The sequence below is a fragment of the Sceloporus undulatus genome, chromosome 3 (assembly GCF_019175285.1).
Source record: "Sceloporus undulatus isolate JIND9_A2432 ecotype Alabama chromosome 3, SceUnd_v1.1, whole genome shotgun sequence".
NCBI lineage: Eukaryota > Metazoa > Chordata > Lepidosauria > Squamata > Phrynosomatidae > Sceloporus > Sceloporus undulatus.
This window is the reverse complement of record NC_056524.1, coordinates 127554180-127570485: the sequence shown is the minus strand read 5'-3', so window position 1 is coordinate 127570485 and position 16306 is coordinate 127554180. Positions and strand designations below refer to the sequence as shown.

Below are 16306 nucleotides of genomic sequence, written 5' to 3'. Positions count from 1 at the left end.
CTGGAGAGCAGGAAAGCTGGACAGGAAATAACATTTTGATTTGTGGACACCATGCTGTTTGTTGAGCATGTGTGCTGGGGGCATGTACTCTGGGAAGGAAATGTGACTTGTTTTCTTTTTTGAAAACTATTTCTAGGGATGAATGTGTTCATACTGAAATTCACAAAACACAGATTTTCAGCAGCTCAGATGGAAAGAAATAAATGATTACAAACAATGATAAATGCTTTCTCAATAATAATAATAACAACTTCATTTGCTGCTTCAGCACATTAATGAAAATATTGGGAGAAAATATTTTAATGCAGAACTGTGTTTTGATGATGAATGCAAACAACATGAGGATGTGCTGGTTTCAACAGGTGATAGTTTAGCACCATGCTGTTAAATTTTAAAAATGCACTGAAAAAAGAACACCTGGAGAGGTTCTGTGGATTAACGTTTGCAACATTTAAACAAGTTCCATTAAACTATGGGGAACCCACTTTACGTTTGTGCTTTTCAAACTTCTGAAAATTTAGAGACACATATTTCTGTTTTGAAATTGGAGACAGAACTTTAGAACCCTGAAAGTTTAATTTTAGAATATGAAAAAAAGTATTCTGTTTGAGTAACTGATCTATGTGTATCTTATGATCTGAAGGGTCTAAGTAATAATAGTAAATTCACTAGAACTTGTCCAGATGTCGTGCTAAATTAGGGCTCATTTGCTCCCTTCTCTACAGTCCTCTTCTGGTGTAAATGTAAAACTGGAGGCTATTGCTTCCATTTTGAACTGACCATAAGCATGGACAATTTTGACTACTGTTTGTTGTAATAAATCAACTTTCTAAATGAAGATATGAAGTTGGCATGTTTATAAACCACTAACAGCCCTTATTATTAACAGCTAATAAAAAAGTAAGTCAGAGCTTCCGATCTTCTCTTGTGGTTGGCTAGAGAAGAAAAAGAATGCTGAAAAGTTGAAAGTCTGCATAACAGTCTGCATAACAGTCTGCAAAAGTCTATTATGTATTATACTATACATAATAGTATACTGTAATGTCTCAACTCAGATGTTCAGAGAAATAAGCCAGGCTTCACTGATATCAGATACAGGTTGAGTCTCCCTTATCTGGAAATTTGAAATCTGAAATACTCCAAAATTGTCCACATGGGTGGATGCATAGTAACACTTTTCCTTTTTGATGGTTCAGTGTACACAAACAAGGGAGAGAAGAACCACTGGACCTCATCCCCTTTCCCTTCACCATTCCCTTCTCCTTTTGTTTCGTGTCTTTTGTAAGCCTGAGGGCAGGGAACTGTCTGATTAAAAATATTAATTGTAAGCCACCCTGAGAGCCATTAGGGCTGAAGGGCGGGATATAAATACCTAAATAAATTAATAAATAAAAATACTAACATCTTGAAAAATACATTGAAGCAGTTATATGTTTCACTCATCATCAAACAAATCATTCAATCATTCTGTCAACTATACAATTCGGCACAGGTATCAGACAAATACCTGCTTTCAGATAAGGACAATTTTACCTACCTGGGGCTATCTTGAAAATATCACTAGGCAAATATGAGATCCAGAATGTTGTAAATTCTAAGTTCCCTTCCCAGCAAATATATGCAGTATCTCCATATATTTGTAATAAAGCAAAACACAGAACCATGATTACCTTGATTTTTTTTATATAAAATGGATATTGCATAGTGATTTTGAGATTAAAACATGTTCCATTATAATACTTTGTTACTGATCCAATACTAAAATGTGAATAGTGTATTTATATAGAATATATAAATACACTGCATTTATATGTGTAAATGCAGAACTAGAAATGACTTCTAACTGGTAAACGGCTAATTTATCTATCCAAAGATGGTAGAAAAGGATCCTATACATGGTTAATGGAGAAGCTTACTACAGCGAAAAGACAATAAAAGGATACATCACACATGACTCTTTTGAAGATAAATGGATTCCCTTTATTGGTTACATCAACAATATGCCATAATATTATCAAAATTTTCAACATCTCACCCAGGACTCTGGTTAAACATTTTAATACACCATTTGTATACGCAGGGGTTTTGGACCCCTCCCTGCATAGGGGAAAAATGCAGGACCTCAAGTCCCATTGTTTGCTATGGTCATGCTCTCCTGCATGCACAGTATTTTAATGCCCGGGGCTTGCAATCCGTGTGACCTTGAGTCCGTGAATGGCAAACCCGCAGATAGAGCAGGCACACTGTATAGTCAAGTTACTAACTGATACAAAATCTTAATGGATGGATTTATTGTTGTATTTTGATTGCATTGGATATTTGTAAAATAAAAAGAATAAAAAATAAAATGCGTGCAAGACTGCAGTGTGTTAATGCCTCAAAGCTATTTCATTATTGCCAATCTTGTTTCCCAGACAAGTATAATTCTATTTACAAGTTAGAGGTACACTTAAAAGAAGGATGGGTAAACTCTAGAGTTTAGGATCAGTTGCAGCCCCCATGCGCCCCACACACCCCAGAAAACTCCAAAGAATCCCAGTGTAAAGACTTACACTTTCAGTTTTGTAAAACCTATTGGGGTGTGGTAGCTCCAAGGCACAATCTTAATGGAAAAGTGCATCTTTCCAGTGGAAAAAGAAAACTTTGAGGGAAACAGAAATATATAGAGAGTCAGCATGATGTTGCGGTTTGAGTGTTGCACTAGGACTCTTGGAGACCAAGGTTCAAATCCTCACTCAACCACAGAAACCCACTGGGCAACCTTGGGTAAGTCACATTTTCTCAGAGAAAGGTAGTGGCTAACCTCTTTGGAGTAAATTTTACCAAGAAAACCCTAGGATAGTGTCACCATACATCAAAGTCAACCTGAAAGTATATAATAATAATAATAATAATAATAATAATAATAATAGATATACAATATTTACTTATCAAACCTAAACTGATTTTCCTGCATTATTCTAGCATTAAATCTAGTTGTTCCAAATTTTAGCCTTTAAAACACAACAGAATATATAAAATAGCTTTTAAAAATATCACACGCTTTCAGAATAATTTTATTTACTAATTTAAGGCCCTTTTGCTACCTGGTAGGGTAGAACTTTAGAAAAAACTCTCTTCTGAAAGCTCATATAAAATAATCTTTTCATGTTCACACAGAGATAACAGCTACTCTATTTATTTATTCCCAGTTAAGGACATATTGGATTACAGCACCCAATGTACAAAGGCAAAATTATTAATAAACCCAATATTAGACTTAAAGATTGATATGTTATATCCAGTGCTAACTAAGAATATATTTATCTTTGTACTGGCCATCTGTGACATAGGTAACATAGAGGACAGCTACTGAAAGTCATAAATTCAATCACAGCTGGAAGTTACCCCTCAGGACGGGGCTCTGATATCAGTGGACCTGCTCTAGGATTTCGTCCAAACTCTGAAGCCCAAGGTTTTAAATTTATTTTAGGGATAGAGTTCAGCACTCCGGATAGTTCCTTTAAATTCAGGTTGAAACCCAGAATTGATTCACTCCCCCAGTCACACCAGAGCTAGTAGCTGCCACTGTGCTCAAAGCATACATTGGCCTGTTACAGACTGCCAAAATAAAGCTGCTTCGGGTCTCTTTGGAGGTATGCTATTTAAATGATACATAGGTCCTAAGAGTCCGGAGGTTGTGCCAAAGCCACACTCCATTCCTAAGCACTGGAGTGCAGCTTTGGTGCAGCTTCCGGATACTTAGGATGCATGCATCATTTAAATAGCACACCTCCAAAGAGACCCGAAGCAGCTTTATTTTGGCAGTCTGTAACAGGCCCTTATATCTGTCAAGCACCTAGGTTTCAAAAGCGTGAAACCTAGCTTACTAGCACTATCTCCTAGCTTAGTTCTGAATGATGCCATCCTGCCCAGCCATTACAATGGAATTCTATGCGTAGCAAAAGATCCAGAAACAATCTAAAAGCTATGTATGCTGGATAGTACTCTGTTGCCTTAAGGAGATAATGAAGATCCACATTCCACCAACTGCCTCCTGCCAGTTGAATACATAGTACGTGGAGCAACAATCTAATTTTTTACTATCTTTTTATTTAAAAAGAAAGCATGGAAAGTTTACATTCAGTTCTGTACACTGATCATGTCTCTCTAATGATATATTTAACATTGTTTTCATTTTACTTTACTTTTCTTAATATCCCCCCTCCCCCATTTATAAATTATATAACTGATTTGGTATCTACTACAGCATAACTTATAAAATATTATTCTTCATCAAATCAACGTATTTCCAAGTTCAATTCACTTTCCCCTTTTGTTATTTTTAGCATTTATATGTCTGTGTATCACTGAAATAATCTTAATTCAATTTATAACTTTTCCTAGTATAATAAAACATCTCTACCTTTCTCATTTTTACAAGCTGTTTTAGCCCTATTATCTCTATCTTATTTGTTATACACAATATTTAGTTTCATATGTATATTTTATATAGTCAATCTCCCATTCAGTAGCCAAGTAAGATTTAAATATGATAAGTACCGTATATACTCGTGTACAAGTCAACCTCATGTATAAGTTGAGGGAAGCTTTTAGGGCCAAAATCATGGATTTTGATATGGCCCATGAATAGATTGATAGGTTTTAAGATCAGCTTCAAAGTGGAAATGGAAAAATGAGAAGCTTGGTTTTCAGAGGAAATGCAAAGAGGAGGAGGATGAGAAGGAAAGGTTTAGAGATTGGTTTGAAAGTGGAAGGAAATGGGGAAATGCAAAGAGAAGGAAAGGTTTGGAGATTGGCTTGAAAATGGAGGGGAAATGCGGAAATGTAAAGAGGAAAGGTTTAGAGATTGGCTTGAAAGTGGAGGGGAAATGCGGAAATGCAAAGAAGAGTAAAGGCTTGGAGATTGGCTTGAAAGTGGGGGGAAATGAGGAAATGCAAAGAGGAGGAGGAAAGGTTAAGAGATAGGATTCAGAAAGGAATCACTACACGCAAACTCATACTGGTGTCTACAGCTCTTTCAGCAATTACTGCCAAGGCACGGAGAGTGGGGCATCAGTGCTGCTTTTTAAAAGAGTTTTATGAGCCATATTACTGTTTGTAGTTGTAGTTGTTAACTGTCCTCCACTCGATCTCAACTCATGGTGACGGTGTTGAGCCATATATAAATCGACCCCAGATTTTAGGGTCAATTTTTGGGCATAAATTTCTCAACTTGTAGTCGAGTATATGCGGTAGACCATTTTGTTTCACAATGGTTTGGTAGTAACTCCCAGTCTTTGTCCCATCCTTTTTTGGGGTTCTCATTTTGTAACATTATCATCTTATCCATTTCCTAGATGTAATAACAATCTAATTTCACATAAAACAGCCTCATGTTGCATGTTCTCTAGAACAAATGAATTCTAATCCACTTGAGCAAATGTCTAAAATAAGGAGCTCCAGCAAATGGTAGGCACAGTATGCAAACCAGGGGTGTTAACCTTTACTTGTTTCATTCTCACATCTGAGCAAATGAATGAATGAATAAATAGGAACACACACATAAGCGCAAGCACGCACACACACACACAGTGTAAATTTTTGCACATTTTGTAGAGCTTTGTCCATTTTTGTTTAGTTTTTTACAATAACAATTTTTTTGGGGGGGGATTCACAATGTTTATGTGGAAAATATGCTTATTTTGCTCAAACTATATTTTGAGCATATTTTATTTGATTTTACTTGCTATTGCTGCTGCTGACAAAACAACAGCAACTGACTCCTATTTTTATTCTTGCTGATAAAGAAAAAATCTTGCAGCAGTTGAGATTTTCAGTGAGGGTCTCAACCATTTCCATTTCTTTCAAGGATAAGAAAATCAGTGAATATTTTCTACACTCTAATACAAATGAGAGGAGCAAAGTACTTTCAATAAGTTTGACTAGATCTCACAATTTGCACTAAGCTAGGGGCCAGTAGCCAAACTGGCTGAGGAATTCTGGGATTGTATCCTGCATCCACCTGATCAGTTAAGTCCCCGCCTTCACTTTTTGGGTACTCACCTGAAGTGGAAAATCAGGGTGTCATCAGAGTCTTTTCAGGCTGAAAATATGTGTTGGTGTAAAGACTTAGTGACATGGCCTGAGTTATGCACTGGGTATAGATATGTTTGCTGAGCGAAAATCAAAATCTGACACTATTCTGTATCTTCTTCCAGCAATAGATAATCCACACTCCTGAATTAACATGCAAATACTAAATGCCTTTCAAGTCTACTAGTGTTGAAAAGGATTGACTGCGCAAGGCTGATACAGACCCCAATCTAATCATTTTCAGGTGGAGAATCACACAAGGAAAAAACAACCAGTACTATGTGTCACAAGTGGCCTTCACCCTATCACCTTCAGTAAATGAGACTGTGGAAAAAATCAACCAATTACAACTGCTGTCATACAGAGCCATGCCTGACTTTCTCAACCATGCTCTCCCTTCAACTTGACTGATGTGGGTATTGAACACAGAGGAGCACTTTCTTCAACAGACTCCGCATGAGTGAAGAAAGACTTGTCACATAAAGGGAGGGTATGTGAGCCATAACAAGTAGGTAGAAGAGCACTTCATTTTTGCCATATAGCATATGCCTCTAGTCATTCATATTAATTTATAAAGAATGTACAAAGACAAGACAGTACTCTGTGATTGCGTTTGTATGTCAGCACTGCTGAACCTGTATGCATCTTTTTAAATAATAAGTTATTTCTTTTTAATATTTCACAGTACAGAAGGAATGAGTTGACAGTACACACCATTTCTCAGGACTGTTGGAAATGGCTACCTTTTGACAATTTATCAACACTTTTTATGAGATGTCAGATTTTGCCTTCACTTGTCTTCATTTGTCTTTGGTGATGCCATCACATAACAAATCTAACTGGTTCTGATATTATACTGAGATATCTAACTCAAGAACCAGTTATAATATCAAAATGTTACCCTGTTCACTCTGTGTGTGTGTGTGTGTGTGAGAGAGAGAGAGAGAGAGAGAGACTTCAGGTCACCTGTTGAATTATGGCAACCCCATGAATTTCTCATAAGGTTTTGTTAGGCAAGGAATACTCAGTTCATTCCTCTGAAATACAGCCAATTTCCTACTCTGAAATGCAGCCTACAAGACTTGGTGTTTGTTGGAGGTCTCCCATCCAAGCACTAACCAGATCTGACTCTCCTTAATTTCCAAGATCATACAGGATCTGGTGCCTGAAGAGAAAAACTGGCATGTATGGAAAAGAAATAGTGTGCAAAAAGAGGTTTTTAAAAATATATATATTTTAAAAAGGGGGGTTGTATATTAGCATAATCAAAGGCCTATAAATGAGAAAATTGATCAGGTTTAATGTGGAGTCAAAGGCTTTCATGGCCAGCATCCATAGTTTCTTGAGTGTTTTGGGGGCTTTGTGGTTGTGTTCTGGAAGAGCTTATTCCTAATGTTTCGTCAGCATCTGTGGCTGGAATCTTCAGAGAATGATGGCATGGAGGTGAGTCGAGTATATACACTGTGTGACCCTTGGCTGACAGGAAGCTATTTGGACCATGAGTCATCTGGACCATGCCAACAACTATCAGGCCATAATGCACAGAGAAGCCACTGAAATCCACAAACACCTAGACAACATCAAAAGGAAAGAAGAAACCCTTAATGTAAACAAAGTTTGGTTACATGAAAAACAACCAAATCAAGTCCCAGCCCATACAAATGAAAATCACCCAGGGCCAGGAAGGTTTCTCAGCAGACAATGCAACACTAATTAAAGAGACACCCTGAAGCCTTAGCACTGAACTACAGACCAACACACAGATTAACATGTAAATCACTTCATCTCAACCAAGAGTCACACAGTATATATATGCCCCACTCACTCCCATGCCAGCATTCTGTGAAGATGCCGACCACAGATGCTGGCGAAATGTCAGGAATAAACTCTTCCAGAACATGGCCAGAGAGCCTGAAAACCCACCAAAAAGTATGATCAGGTTTAAGTTCATCTGAAACAGAAAAAGTAGATGCAGATTTTTATTTTTATTTTTTTTTGTCCTAGTAATTCAGAGGGCACTTTAGTATGATTTACTGTATTTCTGACTGGAGCAGCCTTGAGAATACCTGAGAAATCTCCAATGGACATATTCAGTGAAGCCCTGTTAGCATTACAACTAGTTATTTTTGTTGTTGTTGTTGCAAATAATGTATATGTGAATGGCAATATGTTTTTTTGAAATTCTATGCCACTAAAATATGAGAATCCTTTTCTTTCTTATGTGAATCACATTCATAATGTTAAGATAGGCTAATCATGACATACAGGCAAACTAAGATGCCATAAACAGTACTACAGTCCAAGGAGTACCTTGGAGTACTACTTGATGAGATGAGGGGGGAGTGCCAGCCTTCTCTGTGTGTGTGCATGTGCCTTCGAGTTATCTGTTGATGAATTTTTAATAGAATTTTCTTAGGCATGAAATACCCTGAGAGTTTTGCCAGGTCCTTCCTCTGAAATACAGCCAACAGAACCTGGCATTTGTTGGTAGTCTCTCATCCAGGTACTAACCAGGGCTGACCCTACTTATCCTCCAAGATGAGATGGGAACTGGTACCTTTAGGGTATTTAGGACCTCCAGGTTTCCAGCAGTGAGGCTAGAGGGAGGCAGCATGCTTGTTAGCATCTTCTGCTTACAGCCCCTTGTTGTAGAACCCTGTTTTTCTTTTTGTCTTCCTGTGTCTTGACCCTGAGTGCTGCCAAGTCTGTTTATCCGTTCCCTACTTGTTTGCCTGTAGCTTTCCCTCACTGCTGCAATGACATCCATGTCCTGGTTTGTTCGCTAATGCTTATGCTCAGTTCTTATGGGGACAGCCTTACCTAAGGCAACTGCAGTGACAACAACCACAACGAAAAAGCTTTCAGCTAGCCTGGGAGTATTATGACTGCTTGTCAGCAGCGTGCTTTCCCTCTTTTGCTCCCTGATGAATATTTGCTACCATCAGCATTTTTATTTTTTATTTTTTTTTTATTAGTTAAAATACATTCAAAGACAATAGACCATATTGACATTAACATACATACATATATACCAACAAACAGAAATCTACATCTAATACATCAAAATAAAAAAAAAAAACTTCCCTTCCTTTACTTTGGATATTGTATTTTAATAGAATTGTTTGACTTTTCCATTTTCCCTCTTTTGCATCATTATCTCTACATTATACTCACTTTTCCCTATGTTCCTAATCTTATCTCAATATATGTGGGGTCATCATTTTAATTTTGTTTGTTCTTACTATTATTATTATTATTGTTTTATTCATAATAATATATACCAAAAAATGGATGTTAGATTTAATAAGATAGGAAAAGAGAGAAGGATATATAAGTCGAAAGGATGAACAACACAAATCCTATATAGAATCATTTTCCTTACCACTCTTACTTAGTCCTTAAAAGCAATTACACTTTTTTCTCCCTTTTCTCTACCTAGATATTTTATTACTGGTGACCAATCCTTATTAAATTTTTCCGTATTACCCTCTCTCAAAAATATAGTCAGTTTATCCATTTCCATAATTTCATAGATTTTTTTGATCCATTCCTCTTTAGTAGGTTCCTCCTTATTTTTCCATTTTTTTGCAAAGATTATTCGTGCTGCTGTAGTTAAATAGAATATAATTTTCCCCGCTTTATTTTCAATTTTTTGGTTTACCATGCCTAATAAAAACAATGTTGGTTCAAAGGCAATATTTTCTCTAATAATTTTCTGTAGTTCTTTGTGTATCATTATCCAAAATGATTTAGCTTTCTGGCACTCCCACCACATATGAATCATTGTACCTTGTTCCTTTTGGCAATTCCAGCATATCCCTTTCGTCTTTTTGTAGATTTTAGCCAGTTTTTCTGGGGTGAGATACCATCTATATTGTATTTTATAATATGCCTCTTTAATATCGTAACTTAAGGTATATTTTATTCGTTTACTCCAGTTTTTCTCCCATTCTTCGAGTAGAACCGGTTTTCCAAAATCCTGAGCCCAGCTGATCATATATTGTTTAATTGGTTCTTTCTCTGTCTCATAGCCTTGAATCATTTTGTATAATTTCGATATTCGTTGTTGCGTTCCCTGAAACATAATTTTTTCTAATTCAGTTTCCTCTGTCTCAATTTTAGCTGTCTTCTCATCTTTTTTATAACTTTCTACTATTTGCCTATATAAAAACCATCAGCATTTTTAATGCCTCCGATCAATGCACTGAATTAAGAAAGAAAAGGGGAGAAAGCAAACACTCTGTTAGTGCAGGTCAGAAATAGTTCAGCAGTACTGCTTCCCAATACATTAAATCACCACTTTAGAAACACAAATATATTATGATTGCATTGTTATGTCTAAACTTGGTACTAGACATATTCTTTTAAAAATGATTCAACTTAAAAAGTCTGAAGAACACTTTTGGAAAAATTAATTCTATTTTATCTTTCACAAATGTTCTACTCTTCCCTTAAGTTTTTTTCCATTTTGTATGTGCATGTACATTGCTTTTTGGGTGGCTGACCTGGACTTTCCCCAAGCCATGCATATTTGCAACACAGAGGCAATACTGTTTTGGGTCCAACCTACCCCAAATTGACAGACGACACCAGTTTGAAAGCACTGTGGGATGAATGTCTGGAGATCTGCTTTGATAAGTAAAGGGACATGTTGGATAGGAACATGACTGACTATTAGGTTGCAAAACAATGCTATAACAAACTGTTATTATATCAATATCACAATATGATCTAACACTGCAAGCTATTCTGGTGGAGCAAGGACAGCCAATGTCATTTTAATCTGCAGCAGTCACTTATAGCCAATAGAAGCAAAAATGGGAGACTCTTTTTCTCCCAACATGCTTTGAGATATAGAATTCAATAAATGAAGGGGGAGATCAAAGACAGGGCATATTTGGAAGTCAGAACAAGACAGCAGTGGCATTCCTGCCTCTGGCGTCACCCGGCGTGGAGGCCAGGACTTCCAAAGTGGAAAAGATGGGGCTTCTGCAAAGAGAAGCAGGCAAGCAGGCTCAGCCTTGCTGAATGCACACATGCACCCCTTTCCTTCAGAAAGAAAGAAAGAAAGAAAGAAAGAAAGAGTCGCCTTGCCATCCTCCTCTCCTTCGCCGCCTTTTTCCGCCACCACCTCAGCACCCCAAAAATCCTATCACAGGAAGGTTCCTCCATTGCTGAACCTGAAGACCCTCCACACACCTCTCTCTCTCTCTCTCTCTCTTTTTCTCTTTCCCCTCACAGCTGCTTCTGATTGCCTGGCCATTTGCCTGCCTGCTTTTTCTTGCCCCAAAATCTCCCCACGCAAAGGTCCCTCAGTGGATGAATCCTTTCCTCCTCAGATGTGCTCCCATCCCGTTCCTCACATCAAGACAGAGAAGGGGGCACCTTCTCTCCCTGCCCGCCTCTTACCACCTCAAAACCTTCTCAGGCGCCAGCCTCATTTTCTGAAGGGATTCTGAGGTGCTGAGGGGAAAAGCCAGGGGGCGGCTGAGCGATTAGAAGCAGGTGTGAGGAGAGAGCGAGAGCGCATGATGTGCATGTGTGGAGTGACCATAAATGGAGGGAGGGAGGGAGAGAGGGTGGGGGTGTGACCAGGTGTCAACCCCCTCTGGGTGTGACCCAGCGTGGTCTGCACCCCTGCTTCCCCCCAGTGATGCTACTGCAAGACAGAACACAACAACGTTCTGGCTTGTAAAGCACACCGATCACTTCTATTTGTACTGAGTGACTAAGTGAACAACAGATATTCTGTCTGTGGTTTGCTCAGTACAAAGTCTAAACCAGCAGGAACCAGGACTCTAGGTTATATCTTTCTCAACAAACTACAAATAAATAAATAAATAAATAAAATTAAAAAAAAAACATGGGTTATTTCTCTGGCTCGTCAGTGTTCAGATATCGCACTGAACAAACCATGAAAAGAAAGTCTATGGTTTGTTTAACTATCTCACTGCATCACTGCCCCTCTCATATAACAATTAGGGATGTTTTACTTTCCTTTTGGTAGCATATTAGGAAGCTGATCTGTGGGTAGGTTGGTCCCAATTAGCCTTTTAAACTATTCCAGCTTTATCATTCCATGGTCCTGTGACATATGGAGCTATTTATATTCATTAAGCCAGTGATCCCTCTTATGTGGCAGCAGATCCCACCAATAACAGAGGGCCCATATGCATAAAATCCCAGTTTTCATTCAGTGCCACACAGATATTTTTGAACATCTGGTCTCCAAAACAGCTACATATTAAATTAAAATGAACACAATAAATTAAGCATAAAACAAGCATCATACAAACGTGCAGCACCATCAACAGCATAATACAAAATATGAGCAGAAGACAATATTAAACCATGGGGGCAGGGGAAGGATCGCTAGAGACCAAAAAAAGTTGTAATTGCTCTTCTAAAAGAAACAAGAATACAGATGCAGTGGATTTCATCTCAAGAGAAGTCCCCAAGTCAATACCATTGAGAAGCCACTGTTTCTGGCAGCTGACAATCTCACTTCCCTAGCATAGCAGCATCCATAATAGGACTCTAGTTCTCAGGTGGCCTCATTCAAACACTGGAACTCTTCTTCCTAAGTAGTCTTTATACATGTTTTCTGCTACATAAACCAGATTGCAGAATTTGACCAGATAAAGCAAATTGCTGAACAAGGCCTCTTATTTTGTAGCACTTACAACATGGGAAATATGGCATCACTCCATGTGTTGATGACATTACCTTGTTGTGCCTATCATTTACTCACATAGCATGCCTCCAAAACAGACATATACACATTGAGAATTCGTTTCTTATTCTCTCTCTCTCTCTCTCTCTCTCTCTATCCCAATATTGAATACAAATTCTACAGAAACAGATCTATTTCTTCTGTAAACAAATGAAAAAGTGAGTTTTTAAAAAGGAGTAATTCAAACAGTTTATAACCTTTCTTTAACATGTATTTTTGAACATCAGTTTAAAATATCTCTGCACTGAAAGCAAATCAGATATTATCTTCTTATTAGCCCAAGTCTGAGATTAAATAAATTAGTTTTAAAATGATAGGTAATTTATTAAAATATGCCTGTTTCACAATTAATTAGGAAAACAGAGAGGGAAATCAATGTCCAAAGGCAGACTGCTGCACATCTGCAAGCATGGTCCCATGTCCTCCTACTATTGAAGGCATAGAGTGCAGTCTGCTGCTACAGGTAATACTAACAGCCAGGACTGGTATCTCTACTGATTCAGATGCAGGATATCTAAAGAATGTCATATGACCAGGTGTTTCCATGAGGCACCATCCGCCCTGGCATCACCCTGAAAACTCGATACTTACTCTTGAACTGCTCTGGCTATAGAGAGGGCTGTAGATCCAGTTTCATTAACACTATCCAAGGTCACATTTGGCAGGTCATCATCATCACTGTCACTTTTAATTTGTCTGGGAGACAGGCCACGTGGGTCCATTTGTGCTGGGAAATAAGGAGACACATTGGATTAAAATTTGTCCCAGAACAAAGTTAAGGCAGACATTCCCAGATGATTCTGCTATGTACAGTTGACCCTCGTACATCCACAGATTCAACTACAAGTGGCTTCAAAATATTTCAGGGGGAAAAATACAAAAGTCAAACCTAGATTTTGCCAATTTATATAATATACACCATTTTACTACACCACGGTATATAATGGGACTTGAGCATCCACAGATTCTGGTGTTCTTATTCTGGAACCAAGCCCATGCAATTACCAAGGGCCCACTGTACCATCATTATCTTTATTATTTTTATTTCACTGATCTAGCCCACCTTTTGGTCTCAGAGGGTTACTAAGGGTATTTACAAATATTGGTACAGTGGACCCTTCCCTTACACAGGGGATCCGTTCTGGGACCCACCCACCCCCTGCATAAGGGAAAAAGTGTGTATGCTTGCACCCCATTGAAAATAATGGGGCGTGAGCCTGCAGCGTGCCATTGTTTCTCCCGTGCAGCTTCCGTGTAGGCTGGTCACCACATATGGCATGCCTATGTACAGCACAGGTGCACTAAATATACAAATATTTACACAATAAAGAATTAAACAAAATAAATATCTAAATGAATCTCAGTAATCAGATACCATACTCCAGTTTCATTATCAGAATAACAAGGGAGATGATTTGGCATTTCTAGTTACTATATATGCCAGGAATAGGAGACATATGACTTTCCAGATGTTGCTAGACTGCAACTCCCATCAAGCCTAGTTAGTTTAGTTAGTGTATTGAGGCATTGCACTAACTAAACACACTAGCTTGATGGGAATTGCAATGATGGGAGTTTCAGCCGACCATCTAAAAGGCAACATGCCTTGTTTCCAGTTCTGTGCTTGTTTTATACACATATACACAGAGAATTAATCTTTAGAGCATGTGTACGTGTTTGTCTTTCTCTGCAATAACCCCAGGAAGATGAAATATAGACATCTGAAACTTCATGTGACTGAGAAGAAGTGTCCTGGTAGTGTTCAATCTTGGGTAAATTAGTTTTGAGAAACAGATATTTAATTTCTAAAACAGTAATTGCAAGATGTGTGAACATCTCTGCAACCTGCAGTATCAGGCTGATTCACTAGATTACAAGCACATGCTCCTGAACATCAAGAGTGCTTGTCAGGGGCATAGTTCCCTCAAAAGTAGAAAGTCTTGACAGTTTAAAGTTTTGCAGTGGGACTCCCGTCATGAGAACCAAGCACCTTTACCATTCACTTCTGGTGTTTTAACCACTGGAAGAAAACTAATCCTTCCCTGCTCCTGACTCCCAAAATATGTGTGTGTGTGTGTGTGTGTGTGTGTGTGTGTGTGTGTATTTACAGCTGTATATATCCCTGCTCCTGACTCCCAAAATATGTGTGTGTGTGTGTGTGTATTTACAGCTGTATATATAAAAGTAAAGAGAGGAGAGAAAAGAGTTTACTGAACATGGAAAAAGCAACATTTTCCCTCTCCTAAGGATGGTATCATAGATGTCGAAAGAGAAGATGAACAGAGACCAATAGAGCTACCTCTCTTAGCATACTGCTTCTATCTCTCAGCAGCTTGCTGAGAAAACTGTCACAATCTGCTCACTGGTAGGACTGGCCCTGTCAGCCTGTGTAGACACCCAGAACCCTAGGAAAATACCCTGGACACCATCATAAACTATCTGCCATTTAAGTCTGTACATTCAGAAAATGGCTGGTGTGGAGGGTAAACCAGCTAGATAAAAATGGACAAAAAATAGCCCCCAAACTATGAACAAAGCAGGGATGAGACATAAACTACAAAACATAAAACCACTCCCTTGAACTTGAAGTCTTTTATTTCACTGGAATACCTGTTTAACAGAACACAAAATACAAATGTAAATACCCACTCCCTTTCTGCCAGTCAGACATGCTCCCTACCAAATAGTGTGTGCACATCTGTATGTGTCATAGAAAGAAAGAAACAGTAAACCCACAGCACCCAATCCCTCATAGTATCCAACCTCCTCTCCTATTGCTGTGCCATTTTCTTGCCACCAGACTAGATACGCTCAATATATATACCAATCCACAAGAATGGAGATACAAAAGACTGCAGCAACTATAGGACAATAGCACTAATCTCATATGCAAGCAAAATAATGCTCAAAATTCTGCAGCATAGAGTCCAATCATAAATGGAGAGAGAAATTTCAGAGGGGCAAGCAAGATTCAAAAAGGAAGAGGTACTAGGGACCACATCGCAAACTTACGATGGCTAATGAAGCCCACCAAAGAATTCCAAAAAAGTATCAGCATGTGTTTCATAGACTACAGCAAAACATTTGATTGTATAGATCATGAAAAGCTATGGAACACACTCAAAGACTTGGGGGTTCCACTACATCTGATAGTCCTGATGAGGAATTTGTACCAAGGACAAGAGGCTACCATCAGAACAAAATTAAGAGAAACAGAGTGATTCCTGATAGGTTAAGGGATCAGGCAAGGCTGCATCCTATCACCCTACTTGTTTAACTTATATGGTGAAAACATCATAAGAAAAGCAGAATTAAAATCAGAAAAAGGAGTAGTGAAGATAAGAGGAAGAAACATTAACAATTTAAGATATGTGAACAACACCATAATATTAGCAGAGGACATTAAGGAATTGGAACAGTTTATAAGGAGCATCAAAAATGAAAGTGCAAAGGTAGGTCTGATGCTGAACATAAAAAACCTAAAATAATGACCAGAGA

The 16306-nt window shown here is 38.2% G+C and overlaps 1 protein-coding gene across 8 annotated transcripts in view; it reads right to left on the bottom strand.

The window, feature by feature from the left end:
• The window catches only part of KLF12 (Kruppel like factor 12), a 262604-nt gene that overhangs the window by 80102 nt on the left and 166196 nt on the right, over positions 1–16306 (bottom strand). For all 8 annotated transcript variants that reach the window (XM_042456792.1, XM_042456797.1, XM_042456796.1 and 5 more), the window contains one exon: positions 13400–13535. In XM_042456792.1, the coding sequence (XP_042312726.1) occupies positions 13400–13535 (136 nt within the window). The remainder of the gene's footprint in view (positions 1–13399; positions 13536–16306) is intronic.